Here is a 17708-nt window from a genome sequence, read left to right on the forward strand (position 1 = left end):
GTGATTGTGGACGGGGGAGGTACTCTGGCCAGGACACAGGGAGAAACTTTGGTCAGGAAGCATCTCTTCATCTAAACAAACTGTGTCTCGGGATCATTAACATCCACTTGACACAACCCAACAGGCCAAAGGGACCCTCCTCTTTTCATAATAACGATGAAGAATTCTTAAACTTGATACAGCGCCTCACCACCTCATCGAGATGTCTCGAAGCAATGTGTCACCCTGGTGCGGAGGTGCGGGCGGGGCGGGGGTGGGTGGGGGAGAGAGGTGACTGTAAGCACGGTCAAAAAGCAAGGTCTTTAGGTAGGATTTGAAAGTGGGGAGGGAGGGAGGAAGGCGGAGGGATTGAGGGTCTAACAGGAGGCTGGAGCTGGCCGAGGGGAGGCAGCGGATGGCGGAGTGGAATGGGTGGGGGGGCGGCGGGGTGTGGGGGGGGTAATAACATCTCAAAGCGCTATATATGGAACGCGGGCAAACATGGCAGGCAGTTTGCACACAGCAGGTTGCCACGAACAGCCAATTTATCCGAGGAAACGCTGGCCTGGACCCACCACCCCAACCGCCATTGGTTTAACGTCTCATCCATGCATGTGTCGGCCTGGCTCAGCGGTAGCGCTTCCGCCTCTGAGTCAGAAGGTTGCGGGTTCAAGCCCCCCACGTCAGGAATTGGGGTCACGCAGCTAAGCCGATGCTCCAACGCAGCGCTCTGTGTGTGTGTGTGTGTGTGCGTGCGCATGCGTGTGCGTGTGTGCGTTGCACTGTCGGAGGTCTTTCAGATAAGACATTAAACTGAGGTCCCGTCTACCTGTTCAGGCGGCGCTATTGGAAAAGAAGAGGGCATTTCTCTCTCTCTCTTTCTCTCGCTCTCTCTCCCGGTGTCCCGGCCAACAATCCCGCAAATAAAATCGGTCGCTCGCTCCGTGGCTGTTTGTGGGGACGCTGCTGTGCGCAAACTGGTTGTCGCATTTCGCCCACAAAATACACAGTCACTGCACTTTACAATATATGACGTGAAGCCCCTTTGAGGCTCCTCAATGACACAATAAGGAGCTATGTCAAATGCAAGGATTATTATTATTATTATCATCGTTATTCAAAGGACGACATGTCTGGCGATCCAGTTCCCTCTCTCTCGCTCTCCTAACGCAACCTAGACTGTGACCTCAATGTCCCCAGTCCTGCGCTCAAAGCCACAGCCCCCTCCCCTCCCCTCCCCTCCCGCCCCCCAAAAATTGTGCCCCTCAAAACATTGTGCCCTGGAGACGAGATTGTGATCGACCCCGTCAAGCCGACAATACAGAACACCGACTGCTCCACATCTTAAAGGCATCAGAATACAGACGCGTTGAAGAGCCCACACACACCACACAACGTAGAATCATAGCATATTACAGCTCAGAAGGAGGCCATTCGGGCCAACGCGACTCTTTGAAAGAGCTATCCAACCTGCCCCGCAATTAAAAAATAATTTATTTTTTTCTTTTCGAGTCCCTATCCAATTCCCTTTTGAAAGTTATGATCGAATCTCCTTCCACCGCCCCTTTCGGGCGGTCAAGTTCCAGAGCGTAACAACTCTCCGGGTAGAATAATTTCTCCTCGTTCCCAAATCCCCACTCTGGTTCTTTTGTCCAAGTCTTATTTTTATATATATATATATACACACACACACACGCACAGTATATATATATATTTTTTAACCAAACCAAACGTGTTTCGTGGTAACAAATCAAAGTCAATTACAAAAATAAGATTCGGAGAGGGACACGGCGGGGAATCAGTGACAGAAATTCACAGCAATAAGTGGATTTACACACAATTTAACACGCAGGCCTGTGTTACTGCTATGTGTGTCCACACACTGACACTCGCGCGCCTGCAAATACTGCATAACAGGGAACGCCAGGCTGGGTTTAACATAACCCAAGGCAGGCCAAGGGAAGCACTGTTGTCTCTTTAACCGTTTCTGTTCCTCTCGAGTCAATCGAGGTTGGGGGAAGGGAGACAAGGGCATTGAAATGGCGTTGGCTCAGCTAAACATTAATCCGCAGCAATGCACACAGACAGAGAGACGGAGACCGCTCCAATACAGAGAGAGCGACACAGAGAGACACAGAGATATACACACAGCTCCAATACAGAGACAGACACAGAGAGACATATGCATACACACTCAGCTCCAACACAGAGACACGCACACACATAACACACGCACACACACACACAGCTCCAATACAGAGACACGCACACACATAACACACGCACACACACACACACAGCTCCAATACAGAGACACACACACACACATAACACACGCACACACACACACAGCTCCAATACAGACCGACACGCACAACACACACACACACTCACACACACACTCAGCTCCAATACAGAGACACGCACACACATAACACACACACACACACAACACACACATGCACACACACACACAGCTCCAATACAGACCGACACGCACAACACACACACACACACAGCTCCAATACAAGAGATGCACAGAGAGAGAGACAGACACACACACACAGCTCAGAGAGGGAGGGATCGCGGTACAATACCCATCAATGCGCATTGCCATTTGCACAAATAACAGAGAGAGGGAGGGAGGGAGGGAGAGAGGGGCTATAACATTGCATTTAATACGCAATCTCTCTTCCTCTTCATCCCTCCTCCTCCCCCCATCTCTCTATAACTCTCGCCCTCTCTCTCTCTCTCTCTCTCTATCTATATATATATAAAGTAACTGTCTGGCAGCCAGATTGCAATCGTGTCCATTTCAATAAATTGGCTGCACCAGATTTTCGCACCACAAAAAAATGTCACATGCATTTATAATTTATATATACACACATATATATATATATATATAGAGAGAGAGAGAGACTAGATATAAAACAAAAGGTACATCAACTTGTGTTACAAATCAGGGCGAGCGACCCGGCCATTCTCTCAGAAGCCTTAGGATCTGAAATCCTCAGGAATTTTAACTCTTTTGTTACCGGCCTCGCTCCATTGTTGTGGGGATACACTCCCTCTCTCTCTCTCTCTCTCCATATATATATATATATATATGTGTGTGTGTGTGTATATATGTATACACACACACACACACACAGGTCAGCCAATCTCTCCATAACAGCAGGAGATGTGAAGATTGCAATGTATAAATCTCTCCCCAAATACACACACAATATACGCACACACGCAGACACACAACACACACACATACACACAACACACAAACATACACACATACACACAACATATACACAACACACATACACACAACACACAAACACACAGACAAAACACACACAAACACACACAGACACACATACACAAAACACACACACACACACAGACAAAACACACACAAACACAGACATACAACACACACACACATATACACAACACACAAACACACAGACAAAACACACACAAACACAGACATACAATACACACACACATACACACAACACACAAACACAGACATACAACACATACACAAAACACACACACACAGAAAAAACACAGACACAATATACATACATACACACATGTACAAAACATACACATACACACATGTACAAAACATACACATACACACATGTACAAAACACACGCACACAAACACAACACACACAGACACCGCCAAATCCGCACTGCAGGGAAAATCCTCTTATATTTTGATAAATAAAACCGAAATCCATCCACAGTCCTTTAACCATTTCTGCGCTGAAACTCTGCACTCACAGTGCCCCCGAAACCTGACAGACTGCGGGGATTTAAAAATAAATCAATCCCCTCCACTCCCCCCATTCCCCCCTCACCCCCTCCACTCCCCCTCTCTCACCCCCACTCCCCCTCCACTCCCCCCTCACCCCCACTCCCCCTCACCCCCTCCACTCCCCCTCACCCCCACTCCCCTCCTCCACTCCCCCTCACCCCCTCCACTCCCCTCATCCCCTCCAAAATAGGGAACTTTTTGAACACACAGAGATGTACAGAATAATTGGGGAGGGGGGGAGGGGGGGGAGGGGGGGAGGATGTGGGGGAGAGAGAGAGAGAGACAGATAGAGAGAGACACTGATAGAGATAGAGAGAGAGACACAGATAGAGAGAGACAGATAGAGAGAGAGAGGAGAGAGAGACACAGATAGAGATAGAGAGAGACACACAGATAGAGATAGAGATAGAGAGAGAGACACAGATAGAGATAGAGACACAGATAGAGATAGAGAGAGAGACACAGATAGAGATAGAGAGAGAGACACAGATAGAGATAGAGAGAGAGACACAGATAGAGAGGAGAGACACAGATAGAGATAGAGACACAGGTAGAGAGAGAGAGATAGAGATAGAGAGAGAGACAGATAGAGATAGAGAGAGAATCTATATATATACAGTATAAGTAGCAAGAAAAAAGAGAGGGAGGAGGAGGTTTGTGGTGGGAGAGGGGATGTGAAAGGTTTAAATACCATTTTGATGCCCAGTTTCCCAGTGAGAAGAGGTGCAACAACACCACCAAAACCCACTGTCCCTTCTCTCCTCTTCCAATGCACTTTTGCAAAACCAAAGGGACGTCAAGAAAAGTTGAGATCTCCATAAGAGGAAGGTCCTGGTCCTGGGGTCCTGGTCCTGGTCCTGGGGTCCTGGTCCTGGGGTCCTGGTCCTGGTCCTGGGGTCCTGGTCCTGGTCAAACACCTCCTCTGCCCATTGCATTCAACGCCATGTTCACACGAGGAAAATGGGGAGAGAGAAAGAGAGAGAGAAAGAGAGAGAGAGACAGACAGACAGAAAGAGAGAGAGAGAGAAAAGAGAGAGAGAGAAAAAGGGAGGGGGGGGGGGTCCAAACTGACATAAGGGGGGCTTTGCACACAGCAATTGCTGATTGGGTCTTTCTGATCATATGAGACTTGTCTGGATTTAAATGCCTCTCTCTCTCTCTCTCTTTCTCCCCCTCTCTCTCTCTCTCTCTCTTTCTCTCTCCCTCTGATGTCTTTCTCCTTCCTTCTTTCTTCCTTCCTTCCTTCCTTTCCTGCTATGATCAACCTCTCTCCTCTCCCATTACAATGCAGCACTCAAAATAACGCAAAGCAACTTTGCCAACCAGGGTATCAGAGAGAGAGAGAGGGAGAGAGAGAAGGAGAGAGAGGAGAGAGAGGGAGAGAGAGGGAGAGAAAGATGCTTAACGTCTCAGTTTGCAGGTCTGATCTTCTGTCCCTCTCTCCCCGAGCGCCGGCTCTTTAAACGCGGACCCCCGTGTGTTTAGCGCTAATAGTAACGATCCCCGGCATCTCACGTCGTCGAGACGTCTCTCCAAAGAGGGGACGCCGGGTACGCTGCCGGGTGGAGCGTCGCAGCGGCCGATCGCGCCCGGCGGCGCGCCCCGCGCACGGTCAGAGGGAGGAGAATCGTTGGTCGGGACACAGTGGAGTGTCAGTTCGGGCGGCGGACCGTTCCTCGGGCTCGAACCCACGACCTCCTGTCTCGGGAGGCGAATGAGAGAGAGAGAGAGAGGAGAGAGAGGGAGAGGAGAGAGAGCGCACGCTACCGACTGAGCCACGCTGTCACGCCACAGACACATGTACGGTCGTTGTCAGAAACAACACGGACAAGTGGCATTTATTGGAGGCGCCGTTCACGCCGGGCGGACGTGCCCCGGGAACCAAGGTTTAAGAAACCACTTAAAAACTGGGCCGACAGCTTCCAAACGGTCTCGAAACGCTTTGCCGGGGACTCGCGGTCCAGGACCGCGACCGCGCGCGCGTCTTGCAGGCAAACGCGGACCCCCATTTGCATTCGGCCGTGTCCCACAGCCGGACACGAAGCAAACGGCGAGTTATCATTCGGGGGGCGATTCACTGTTGGCCCGGAACCCCCTCTCTCCTCTCCTCTTTTTTTTTTGGATTTCGAGCAGCTGTGTTGGAGCGTCGGTTTCCCGGCGAGAAGGGGTGCAACTTAGCACCGCGTGATTCCGAGTACCCTAAGCGGGGCTCGAACCCCCACAAGCTTCCGACCCGGAGCGCGTGCTCGCAACTGGGCCAGGCCCTGACCCTCGAGGCGATCACGCGGGAAAGGGAGCAGAGGAGTACGGGGGCGGGCGGATTAGGAGGGGTAGAGGTCAACACGGAGCTTGGACCCACGAGTCGGGGCACGAATGGCCTGACTCCCCGCCGCAAAGCTCCGTCTAATTCCCCTTCGTGCTGGAAAGGAGACTCCAACGTACCGAGAGCTTCACACAGCGATAGTAATAATAATAATAATAATAATAATAATAATAATAGTAATGATAATAATCCTCGCCTTCGGATCGGCGCCTGGTCACGTGGCTGAAACGCCTCAAAGCGCTTCGCAGAACACACCGTGAAGTGCAGTGACTGTATATTTCGCGGGCGGGCAGCGTCTCCCCCCCCCCCACCCCCCCCCACAAACAGCCGTGGACGGAGTGACCCAATTATCTCTTTCACACACACACACATATATATATATATGTATATATATGTATATATGTATATATGTATATATATATATAGGGCTTATTAACCCCAGAAAGCGTGGGGTATGAGTGGGTCGGTGAGGCTCTGGGGCCCCGAAAGGATTTGTGGGCAAAGGGTGAGGGAAAACGAGAGGAAAAGGAAAGTTGTATTTGTTGAGGAGGCCCCCGCCCCCCGGGTAAGTTACGTTTGCAGACATGTTTTCTTAAAAAGGGTTTAAAAATACGACGCGGACACCGAGGAGAGGAGAGGAGGGGAACTGGAAATGGCTGCGGTCCTGACAGTGGGGGTTAACCCCGTCCGCACCCCTCAAACTGAGGCCACAGAATAAATCCTCCACAGACAACATACACAGGAACACAGCAATGGCAAATCCTTCCCCACCCCCCCCCCCACCCCACCCTCTCTCTCTCCCCCCCTTCTCTCCCCCCTCTCTCCCCCCCAACTCTCTCTCCCCCCCAACTCTCTCTCCCCTCCCACTCTCTCTCTCCCCCCACACTCTCTCTCCCCCCCACACTCTCTCTCCCCCCCACACTCTCTCTCCCCCCCCACACTCTCTCCCCCCACTCTCTCCCCCCCACTCTCTCCCCCCCACTCTCTCCCCCCCCCCCCAATCTCTCCTCCCCCCCACTCTCTCCCCCCCCACTCTCTCCCCCCCCCAATCTCTCCTCCCCCCCCACTCTCCCCCCCCCCACTCTCTCCCACCCCTCTCTCCCCCCCCATCTCTCCTCCCCCACCACTCTCCCCCCCCACTCTCTCCCCCCCCCCTCCCCCCCCAATCTCTCTCCCCACCCACTCTCCCCCCCCACTCTCTCTCCCCCCCTCCTCTCCAGTCTCTTCCCCCCTACCTCCCCCCCACTCTCTCCCCCCCACCTCTCTCCCACCCCCTCCACACTCTCCCCCTCCCTCCAGTCTCTCCCCCCCACCTCTCTCCCACCCCTCCACTCTCTCCCCCCTCCCCCCCAGTCTCTCCCCCCCTTCTCTCCCCCATAATTACACGATAGACTGTGCACTTATGCAAAAAGTCAAGTTTACAATGAAGTGTGTGTGTTTGGGAGGGGGAGGGAGGGGTGAGGGGAGGGAGGGGTGAGGGGGAGGGAGGGGGGGAGGGGGAGTGGAGGGGGGGAGGGGGGAGGGGGGAGGGAGAGGGGAGGGGGGGAGGAAAAAAGGGGAACAACAATTTGCAAAATATATAAATGCATTATTTTATACACATATATATATCAATTAATTAATTGCAGAGAGAAAAAAATGCAGAGACTTACCCACCTGAGGGGGGACCACAACCCCGAGAGAGAGAGGGGGTTTCAGTGCAACTCATGTAGTGTCTGTCCCCCCCACCACCTGCCAGAGGGGGGGAGAGGTTTGGGGGTTCAGGGGGTAAAGAGAGAGAGAGATAGAGTGGGGTTTGGGGGTAAAGATGAACTCAGGGAATCACTGCCTCTGGTCTTTGTTTGTCAGAACCTTTGTACCTAAACTTTCCACCAAAGTTTTGGAGACTTCATTTCCGCATTGTTCATGTGGAGCCCTTTAAACGCCAATCTCCAAACTCCGGGAGGGACGGAGTGCGGTTACAGAGGCTCTGCCCCTCACTGTGCTCACTCTCACCCTCTCACTCTCACTCACTCACTCTCTCTCTCTCACTCACTCACTCACTCACACACTCACTCACTCTCACACTCACTCACTCTCACTCACTCACTCTCTCTCTCTCACTCACTCACTCACTCTCACTCACTCACTCACTCTCACTCTCTCTCTCTCACTCACTCACTCTCACCCTCTCACTCTCACTCACTCACTCTCTCTCTCTCACTCACACACTCACTCACTCACTCTCTCACTCACTCACTCTCTCTCACTCACACACTCACTCACTCTCTCTCTCTCACTCTCTCTCTCTCACTCACTCACTCACTCTCACTCACTCACTCTCACTCACTCTCTCACTCACTCACTCACTCACTCACTCACTCACTCACTCACACTCACTCACTCTCACCCTCTCTCACTCACTCACTCACTCTCACCCTCTCTCACTCACTCACTCACTCACTCACTCTCTCTCTCTCTCTCTCTCACTCACTCACTCACACTCACTCACTCACTCACTCACTCACACTCACTCACTCACTCACTCACTCACACTCACTCACTCACTCACTCACTCTCACTCACTCACTCACACTCACCCTCACTCACTCACTCACTCTCACCCTCTCTCACTCACTCACACTCACTCTCTCACTCACTCACACTCACTCTTTCTCTCTCTCTCTCTCACTCACTCACTCACTCTCACCCTCTCTCACTCACTCACTCTCACCCTCTCTCACTCACTCACTCACTCACTCACTCTCTCTCTCTCTCTCACTCACTCACTCTCACTCTCACCCTCTCTCACTCACTCACACTCACTCACTCTCTCACTCACACTCACTCACTCACACACTCACTCACTCACTCTCACCCTCTCTCACTCTCTCTCTCTCACTCACTCACTCTCACCCTCTCTCACTCACTCACTCTCACCCTCTCTCACTCACTCTCACTCACACTCTCACTCACTCTCTCACTCTCACTCACACACTCACTCACACTCACTCTCTCACTCACCCTCTCTCACTCACACTCACTCACTCACTCACTCACTCTCACTCACTCTCTCACTCACTCTCACTCACACTCTCACTCACTCACTCACTCACTCTCACTCACTCACTCACACTCACTCACTCACTCACTCTCACTCACACACTCTCACTCACACACTCACTCACTCTCACTCTCACTCCCTCTCACTTACTCACTCATTCACTCTCTCACTCACTCACACACTCACTCTCACTCACACACTCACTCTCACTTACTCACACACTCACTCTCTCTCACTCACACTCACTCACTCACTCACTCTCTCATTTACTCTCTCACTCACTCACACACTCACTCTCACTCACACGCTCACTCACTCACTCTCACTCACTCACACACTCTCACTCACTCACTCTCACACACTCACTCACTCATTCACTCTCACTCACTCACTCACACACTCACTCATTCACTCACTCACACACACTCACTCACTCACACACTCTCACACACACACTCACTCTCACTCACACACTCACTCACTCACACTCATTACTCATTCTCACTACTCACATACTCTCATATTCACATACTCACTCTCATACTTACACACTCACTCACTCTACTTACACTCACTACTCATACTCACTACTCACACACTCGCTCTCATTCTCACTCATACTCACACTCACTCACTCACTCACTCTCACTACTCACTCATGCTCACACTCACTCACACTCACTCACTCAATCACGCACACTCACATACTCACTCACGCTCACTCATTCTCTCACACTCACTCACACACACACTCAGCGCTTGTTTTGCCGACGAAAGAAGACTAAGGTCCATCTATAATACTAACAATCCTTACGTCTGACACAGCGCCTCATCACATCTTCGAGACCCGTCAAAGCGCTTCACAGAATATACTGTAAAGCGAATTGACTGCATATTTTTGTGGGAGAAACCAACTGTGTACAGCAGCGTCCCCACAAAGAGTCCTGGATTAAGGGACCAATTTATTATTATTATTTTTTTTCAAAGGAATTATTACCCTCAGAAAACTGATCCGCCAATCGACCAACAACCGGGTTCCTGCCGACTGCTGGTAAACAGAGGCGCGCGTGTGTGTGTGTGTGTGGTGTGTGTGTGTGTGTGTGTGTGTGTGTGGAGTGAGGAAACTTACCCAACGTTTCACTCCGACCTGCCCGGGAATCAAACCCGGGACCTCTCGCTCGCGAGGCGAGAGCTCTAACCCCTGAGCTCCAGGGACTCCAGTTCTAGTTCGCCTTCCACCATCTTGGCAGTCGCTTGACATGTACTGTATATATATACTGTAACCCCAGATATTATTTTCTAGCAGCAATCTATCTAATTTGTTCTTGAAACAAATAATATTCTCTGCTTCCCCGGGGGGGGCTGTTAACAATAATAATCCTTGCGCTTGATATAGCGCCTTATCCATGGACTCCTGTAGCGTATTGGTTAGAGCACTCGCCTCGCGAGGCTTAGGACCTGGATTGGATTCCGGGGCAGGGCGAGAGCTTCGGCAAGTTTACTTACTCCACACACCTCTGGTTACGGGACTACTACGAGAATAGAACCTTATCACGTCGTTGAGATGTTTTACCGCACTTCACAGAACATACTGTACATTGTCTGTGTATTTTGTGGGCGAAACGCGGCGGCCAATTGCACACAGCGGCGTCTCCACAAACCGTCGTGGATTGAGTGTCCGAACTGCTGTGACAGCGTTAAACGTCTCTCAGTCGGAAGTTGGGTCAATTTTCTCGTTCATATTTTGGAAACTTTCACTTTATCTGAGAAAGTGCAAATAATTGTGTTTATTTCAGTCTATTGACACTCACACACACACACACACACATAAAATACACATATACTGACGCAAAGAAAACACGCGGACTCAAAGAGAGCGCACACACACACACACACACACCCACACCCGCAGACATATTACACACAGAGAGAAAACGGAAAATCCATACGCAGGCAGAGCGCACGTGTGCACACAAAGATGGACACACGTACCCGCAGAGACCGCACCGCACAGAGAACACACACAGACACACGCGCACACGTACAAGACGTGATAAGGCGCTATATCGAATGGAAGGATTATTAATTAATACTTTATTCCTTAGCGCCAGGGACACCACACCGACCGGATGGTTACGAGCTCCTCTGCGCCTGTTCCCTCTAGTGGATTAGTGAGAGCATCTCAGTGTCGCTGGTTAAAGTGGGACGTCAATGTTGCTCGAGGGGCCCTATGTAAAATGCAAGTTGTTGCTCATCACTTGTGACTATCGGGAGTTCAGTAGCTCAGTGGTTAGAGCCCTCGCCTCGCGAGCGAGAAAACCTGGGCTTGATTCTGGGCAGAGCAAAACCTTAGGCAAGTTTCCTCACTCCACACACACACGCACACGCACACACGCACACGCGCCTCCGTTTACCTCACGGTAAGTAGGAACCCGGTTTGTTAGTCGATTGGCGGATCGCTTTTGCTCGGCTGCCGCGTTTCGCCCACAAAGTACACAGTCAATCCACTTTACGGTGCATCCCGTGAAGCGCTTTGAGACGTGTCAGCGACGTGATCAGGCGCCGTGTCAAACGCCGGGATTATTATTATTATTATTATTATTCGCCACGGAGTGGGAGGTAAACCGGGGGGGGGGTCCCAGTTGGGAGCTGAATCGGCCTCCTCGGGGGTGGAGCCGCCAAGTTCAGAGCACTCGCCGCACACCGCATTGCCCACAGACTGAAGCACGAACAACAGACCACAGTTTACGAGGTGTTTAATATGTGTAATATACACACACAAAGCAATCGGCCATTTCAACAATGGCTCGTCTTTCAATACATTTTAAACCTTTTAATATGGACCCTCTAAAAACAGGGAGGGCGTGGGGGGGGGGGGGGGGGGAAGGGGGGGTATTGAGGAGGGGAGGGGAGTAAGGGCGGGTGGGGGTAAACTGAACACAAAAAAACTTAACATAGGGCAAATCTAACGTATGAAAATTTTCGCCTTCTCATTCAACTACGACAGAAGAACGCAGTTAAGTACAGTACCTATTAAATGTAAATTTTATTGCTTGCTTACAAAAACGCAGATACAAATTGCATTTTCTCTCCGGGTAAGAAACGCCGAAGAGAGTAGGGTCGATGTCCATTATATTTGGGGGGGGGGGGGGGGGTGGAAAAAGAAAAGTGTGGGGTTCGGGGAACGAAGAAAATAATATCTTTTTGATAAAGTATTTATTTCTGCCGCACGTTTCTTTTTTTTTGTCGCTTGAAACGCAGGTGGTCAAAGCGATGGCTTCGGACCCGTCAGCCCTTCAATAAATAAAGATGTGAATCTGTGCAGAAAGTCTTTTCCCGCGCGCACACGCAAAAAAAAAACCCCACACGAAAAGGGGGGGTGGTGGGGGGGTGGGATGGGGGTGGGGGAAAAAAAATCAAGGGACTTATGCTTCATCAGCTGTATCTGCTGCTCTCACTGTGGCTCCGATGGCGGGAATAACTCCGTTCACTCCGGCTGTACGAACGGTAAGATCGGTAGCTCCGGCTTCTGCTTCTGGAGAGAAAATAATAATAATAATAATAATTATAATAATAATCCTTGCGATTGAGATAGCGCCTCATCACGTCTTTGTGACGTTTCAAAGCGAACTGACCGAAGAGGAAGGTCTTTAGACGGGGGAACCGAGCTGGGTCAGGAGGGCGGGGGGGGGGGGGGGGGGGGGGCGCGGCCCGAAGGAGCGGGCGAAGAGGAAGGTCTTTAGACGGGACTGGAAGGAGGCGAGAGAGGGGGTGAGGCCGAGGGATTGCGGGATAGAGTTCCGGAGTGCGGGGGCAGAGAGCCTGAATGCCTGAGTGGCAAAGGTGGGGGAAGAAGTGCGGGGGTCCCGAAGCAGGAGGGAGGGAGCGGACAGGCTGATTTGGGGTTGGGAGGTCGGGGGGTGGGGGGGTGAACGGAGCAAGACCCCCGAGGGCCTGGATCTGTTACCTGGACCTTCGTGACTTGTGGTGATTCCGGCTCCTGCTGTCGTAGGAATCGTAGGAGTCGGACCTGAGTCCAAAAAAAGTCACAGCATTAATACCCCACAGTCCTCCTCCTCCTCCAAACGTTCACATCAGCCGCAGAGTGACCCACACACACACCCACACACAGCTACACCCACACCTACCCACACACACACTCACCCCCATACACCCACACTCACACCGACACACACCTACACCCACACACACACCTACACCCACACACCCCTACACCCACCCACACACCTACCCCCATACACCCACACACAGCTACACACAGCTACACCCACACACAGCTACACCCACACATCCCCACCCCCATACACACGCCCACACACGCACACCCATACACACACACGCACCTACACTCACACACACACCCACAGAAACCAACCACCGCTCAGTGGTCATAAGAACCTAAGAATTTGCTGGCGAAACAAAACCAAGATCCAGCAAGTTCACCTTCCACCAGCCCGACACGCCGTGCCCCCAAACTATCCCCTGTAGCCCCCCCACATATTACTTTCGAGCAGAAATCGATCTCATTTGTCCTTGAAACAAATTTCGCCGTCCGTCCGTCTGTCTGTCTGTCGCCCGAGGGACCGTTCCATACGTTTACTACTCGCTCACTGAAGTAGGATTTCCGCAGATTTTTTTCTGCATTTATACCCCCCGCCCCCCCCCCCCCCACCATCGCAGCTCCACGTCGCTCTCTCGATCCCCTGCTTACCTAATTCCAGGCAGTATCAGGCACAGGCTGGCAAGAGCTGAGGCTTGGCTTGTGTGTATGTGTTTGTGTGTGTTGGGGGGGGGGGGGAGGGGGGGGCTGTGGGTGGAAACGGGACCCCAGAGTGTGCTGTGCGTTTGGGAGGTAACTGCTGGTGAGTCGAGACCGGCTGAGACCTGGGTAACTTGCCTTCGAGGACCCGCCCAGCAACTCGCTCGTAAACTCGATCAGAAACAAAGTGAGTTTGGGTACTAAGCAAACGTGGCAGCTAATCCGTGCCTGTGACGGAGGCGCAGACAAGCAGCCGACTGATGTGGGTTTGGGAATAAAATTTGGGAAGTTGAGGGGGAAGATAAATAGAAACACAGGAACAGGAGGAGGCCATTCAGACCCTCGAGTCCGTTCTCCATTCCATTAGATCATGGCTGATCTGTACCTCAACTCCAATTACCTGCCTTTGCTCCGTGTCCCTCGATATCCTGACCTAACAAGTGTCAGTCCAGCTCAGCCTCAAGCATTTCAATTTCCACGGAACCAGCCGTAATCCACAGCCGTTTCGGGGAGGGAGAGGTTTCCTTCGGTTCCAACCCTTTGCGTGAAAAAGGTGCCTCCTGACTTCAAATCAGGATAAAGAACTGGCGATTATTTTCTGTTGATGTCCGCACAGAAGTCGCTGGGACCAGGCAGCAGGTCCGGGGCGAGGGGGAAGAATTGACTTAACGTTCCAGGTCAAGGACCTTTCGTCAGAACCTTTGCATTTCATTGAGAAGCCCTGACTACCTGGATCTGGCATTATCCCCCAAAACACACTGTCCCGGTCGCACTCGGTGAACCTCATTCCCCTGGACACGAGTGGACGGAAATATCGCCCGCAACAAACAGAGCAGTCTCCGATACGCACCTAGACCAGCAGTAGCTTCTGGAGGACAGGCTTCTAGTGAAGCTTCGACTATAAGTTCTACTGTTTGAAGAGAGAAAGGTACAGATATCAAACTGGGGAAAGGTGTGGTCTCCTGAGGCTCCCTCCCCTTGCTCCAGACCCTGCCTCGTTTATTCTCACTGCTTCTACTACTTTTAAAGCCCACCCCCCCCACCCGTTGTGCTCCCCACTACCTCCGCGACCACTTCACCCCCCACCCCCCCTACCAGCCTGTCCGCCCGCTCCCTCCGCTTGACCTGCTCCGTGTCGTCCCCACCGCCCCCCATCCATCTCCCTCCCTCGCTTCAAGCCCCGTCTCAAGACCTTCCCTTTTTGACCTTCCTCATCCTCCCACCCGCACTCCTCCTCCCCTCCACCCTCTTGATTCCAACCCCACAGTTCGGGTGCAAACCCTTAACTGTCCGGCGCCTTAGGATGTCCTCCTGACGTGAAACGTGCCGTGTAAATATAATTTGTTGTTGTTGTTCATGCCCCCCACCCAGCCCCACCATCGGCAGTCAGGCTTTCAGCCATTTCTTCCCTCATTCTCTGGAACTCCACTCTCTTCAACTCGCCCCCTCCCTCACTCACCGCTTCCAAAGACCTCGTCAAGACCTACCTCTTTGACTGCCCCTTCGGTCATCCTTCTGCTCCCCACCCACCCTCAGCTCCCACCCCCAGCTCGGGTGCCAAGCCAGGACTGTTATGCGCCTTGGGACGTCCCCCCAACATGAAAGACGCTGTGTCAATTAGTATTGTATTGAACAGGCCTCCACTGCACCTCACTGTCCTAGACTCATCTCCCACCCCCACAACCTCCCCGACTCCCCACCCAAGGCTGGATACGGGCTCCGGGTCCTCTCCATTGCTGTTTGCCTACACAACCCACAGTCACTACACCTCACAGTAAATCTTGTGAAGCACTTTGAATCTTGTGAAGTCCTCCTGAAGTGAAAGGAACTACATCAAGTGTAGGGATTATTATTATATTATTATAATATTGTTGTTATATTATTAGTATTATATTAGTATTGTGCTATAACAATTATAGAGGTAATTTCGTAACGGTTTTGAGTCATGGTCAGCCAGACCAATAACACTGTCACTTTACATATGAATGGTTATTACTTTCCTTGATATATTTGAGCTTCCTAAAATAGCTACGATTCTAAATAGCAGGAGGTTCATATTTTGTTCACCAGGTATTTTGTCAAAGCCATTTTTGATTTTATATATATATATATATTATACTATAATAATACGATTATAGGAACTATGTTTGTTTTTACATCACCAAATATGCATTAATAATAATAATTATTATGTTAAATAAGGTGAATGTCTATTTCCCATTGAGGGGAGGTGAAATAACAGAATAACAATCTTCGGGAGAAGCTTCTCGATCGGTTATGATACCCCCATCGTAACATAGAATTATTACTGCACAGAAGGAGCTCTCTTTAGCCTATTGTGCCTGTGTCGGCTCTTTGGAAGAGCTACCCAATCAATCCCATTCCCCCGCTCTTTCCCCATATCCTTGCAATTTTCTTCCTTCACAAGTACCTATCTACTTCCCTGAAGGTTGTTACTGAATCTGTTTCAATCAGCCTTTCAGGCACTGCATTCCAGACCCTAACAACTCTCTTGTCTACGGTTGTGCTAAACACAAGAGATGGCCTTGGCAATGTGAACACTTGCCTGCAAAAAAAGACTCACTAGACTTGACAGCAGTGATGTGAGAAGGCACTCTAAGAACTACAGGTTCTTTCTCTCTCTGTGCGGGACACAAAGCAGTCATTTTTTTTTTGAGGAAATCAGATCAGGATCAGATTTAATTGAATTTTGCGCCTTAAACCGGCTGCGGAGTTTCACTGGCACGGAAAGGATGAAGCTTCAAACTTCACTGCCTGGCCAAGCGTTCCCGCTGCGTGTCCAGCGAGGGCCACCCTCCCCGTTAGGTACCGCTTTGGCTGCGGGGTTAACAGGAGCTGAGGGGGAGGATTTCCTGTCCCCAGCGACCAGTCGGCCCCTCTAGGTCCTGCTGATGAGCCAAGCCGGGCCGGGCTGAGCTGTCATCAGTACCCTGGAATACTGCGACCCCTCCTGGCTCAACGGAACCCGGACCGGGACTACGTTTTGCTCGTGAACACAGACTCTCAGCTGATAACCTGAGCGTAGCTTGCTGCTGAGGGGTGTTTGGGGTGGGGGGAATGGATAAAGACGGGAGCTAAAGGAATAACCCTGATCAAGCCTTCTGGGATGCTGCCGGTGTCAATTAGATACCGTGTTTGCCTTGATACTCACTCCGCTTCTGATTAATCTTATTCGGTAAAGTGCTTGTTTTTAACGTGCTGTAGATACACGAGTCGGATAGCACTGTGGGGTTCTCATTAACATCCACCGCAATCTGCTTAATGCCTCACCCAAAGGACAGCACCTGCCACCATGTGGTGTGATTTCCTCCCCCTTCTCCCCCCCACGAGCACGGCATTGGGAATGTCAGTCCTGGCAAGTGGCTCAGACCCACTGTTTACTTTGGAGTCCCTGTAGCTCAGGGGTTAGAGCCCTCGCCTCGCAGGCGAGAGGACCCGGGTTTGATTCCCGGGCAGGTCAGGGCGAAATGTTGGGCAAGTTTCCTCACTCCACACACACACACACACACACACCCACACACACACGCGCCTCTGTTTACCGCAGTCAGTAGGAACCCGGTTGTTAGTCGATTGGTGGATCGCTTTCTGGGGGTAATAATCCCTTCAAAAACAAAACCCAATCACTCAATCCACGACTGTTTGTGGGCCCTGTTGTGCGCCCCCAAAATACACACTTTACAGTATATTCTGTGAAGCGCTTTGAGGCGTCTCAATGGCGTGATCAGGCGCTATATCA

At 51.2% G+C, this 17708-nt stretch overlaps 2 protein-coding genes across 9 annotated transcripts in view; both read right to left on the reverse strand.

The window, feature by feature from the left end:
- LOC103188301 (zinc finger and BTB domain-containing protein 47) overlaps positions 1-7802 on the reverse strand; it is an 84350-nt gene extending 76548 nt beyond the window's left edge. The window contains exon 1 of one of the 2 annotated variants that reach the window (XM_042331828.1): positions 7781-7802. Coding sequence is in view for 1 of the 2 variants with exons in the window: in XM_042331826.1 (XP_042187760.1) it covers positions 4497-4499 (3 nt within the window). In the remaining variant the exon portion in view is untranslated. Of the gene's footprint in view, positions 1-4496; positions 4588-7780 lie in introns of those variants that run through there. The other variant, XM_042331826.1, reaches the window with a different exon arrangement.
- Positions 7803-12558: 4756 nt separating this feature from the next.
- Positions 12559-17708, reverse strand: part of nktr (natural killer cell triggering receptor) — an 82419-nt gene continuing 77269 nt past the window's right edge. For 6 of the 7 annotated variants that reach the window (XM_042332502.1, XM_042332500.1, XM_042332499.1 and 3 more), the window contains 3 exons: positions 14802-14861; positions 13139-13201; positions 12559-12706 (listed from right to left, as the gene is read on the reverse strand). In XM_042332502.1, coding sequence (XP_042188436.1) covers positions 12607-12706; positions 13139-13201; positions 14802-14861 — 223 coding nt within the window. In that variant the 3' untranslated portion in view covers positions 12559-12606. The remainder of the gene's footprint in view (positions 12707-13138; positions 13202-14801; positions 14862-17708) is intronic. The other variant, XM_042332501.1, reaches the window with a different exon arrangement.

The sequence above is a fragment of the Callorhinchus milii genome, unplaced genomic scaffold (assembly GCF_018977255.1).
Source record: "Callorhinchus milii isolate IMCB2004 unplaced genomic scaffold, IMCB_Cmil_1.0 Scaffold2, whole genome shotgun sequence".
Classification (NCBI taxonomy): Eukaryota; Metazoa; Chordata; class Chondrichthyes; order Chimaeriformes; family Callorhinchidae; genus Callorhinchus; species Callorhinchus milii.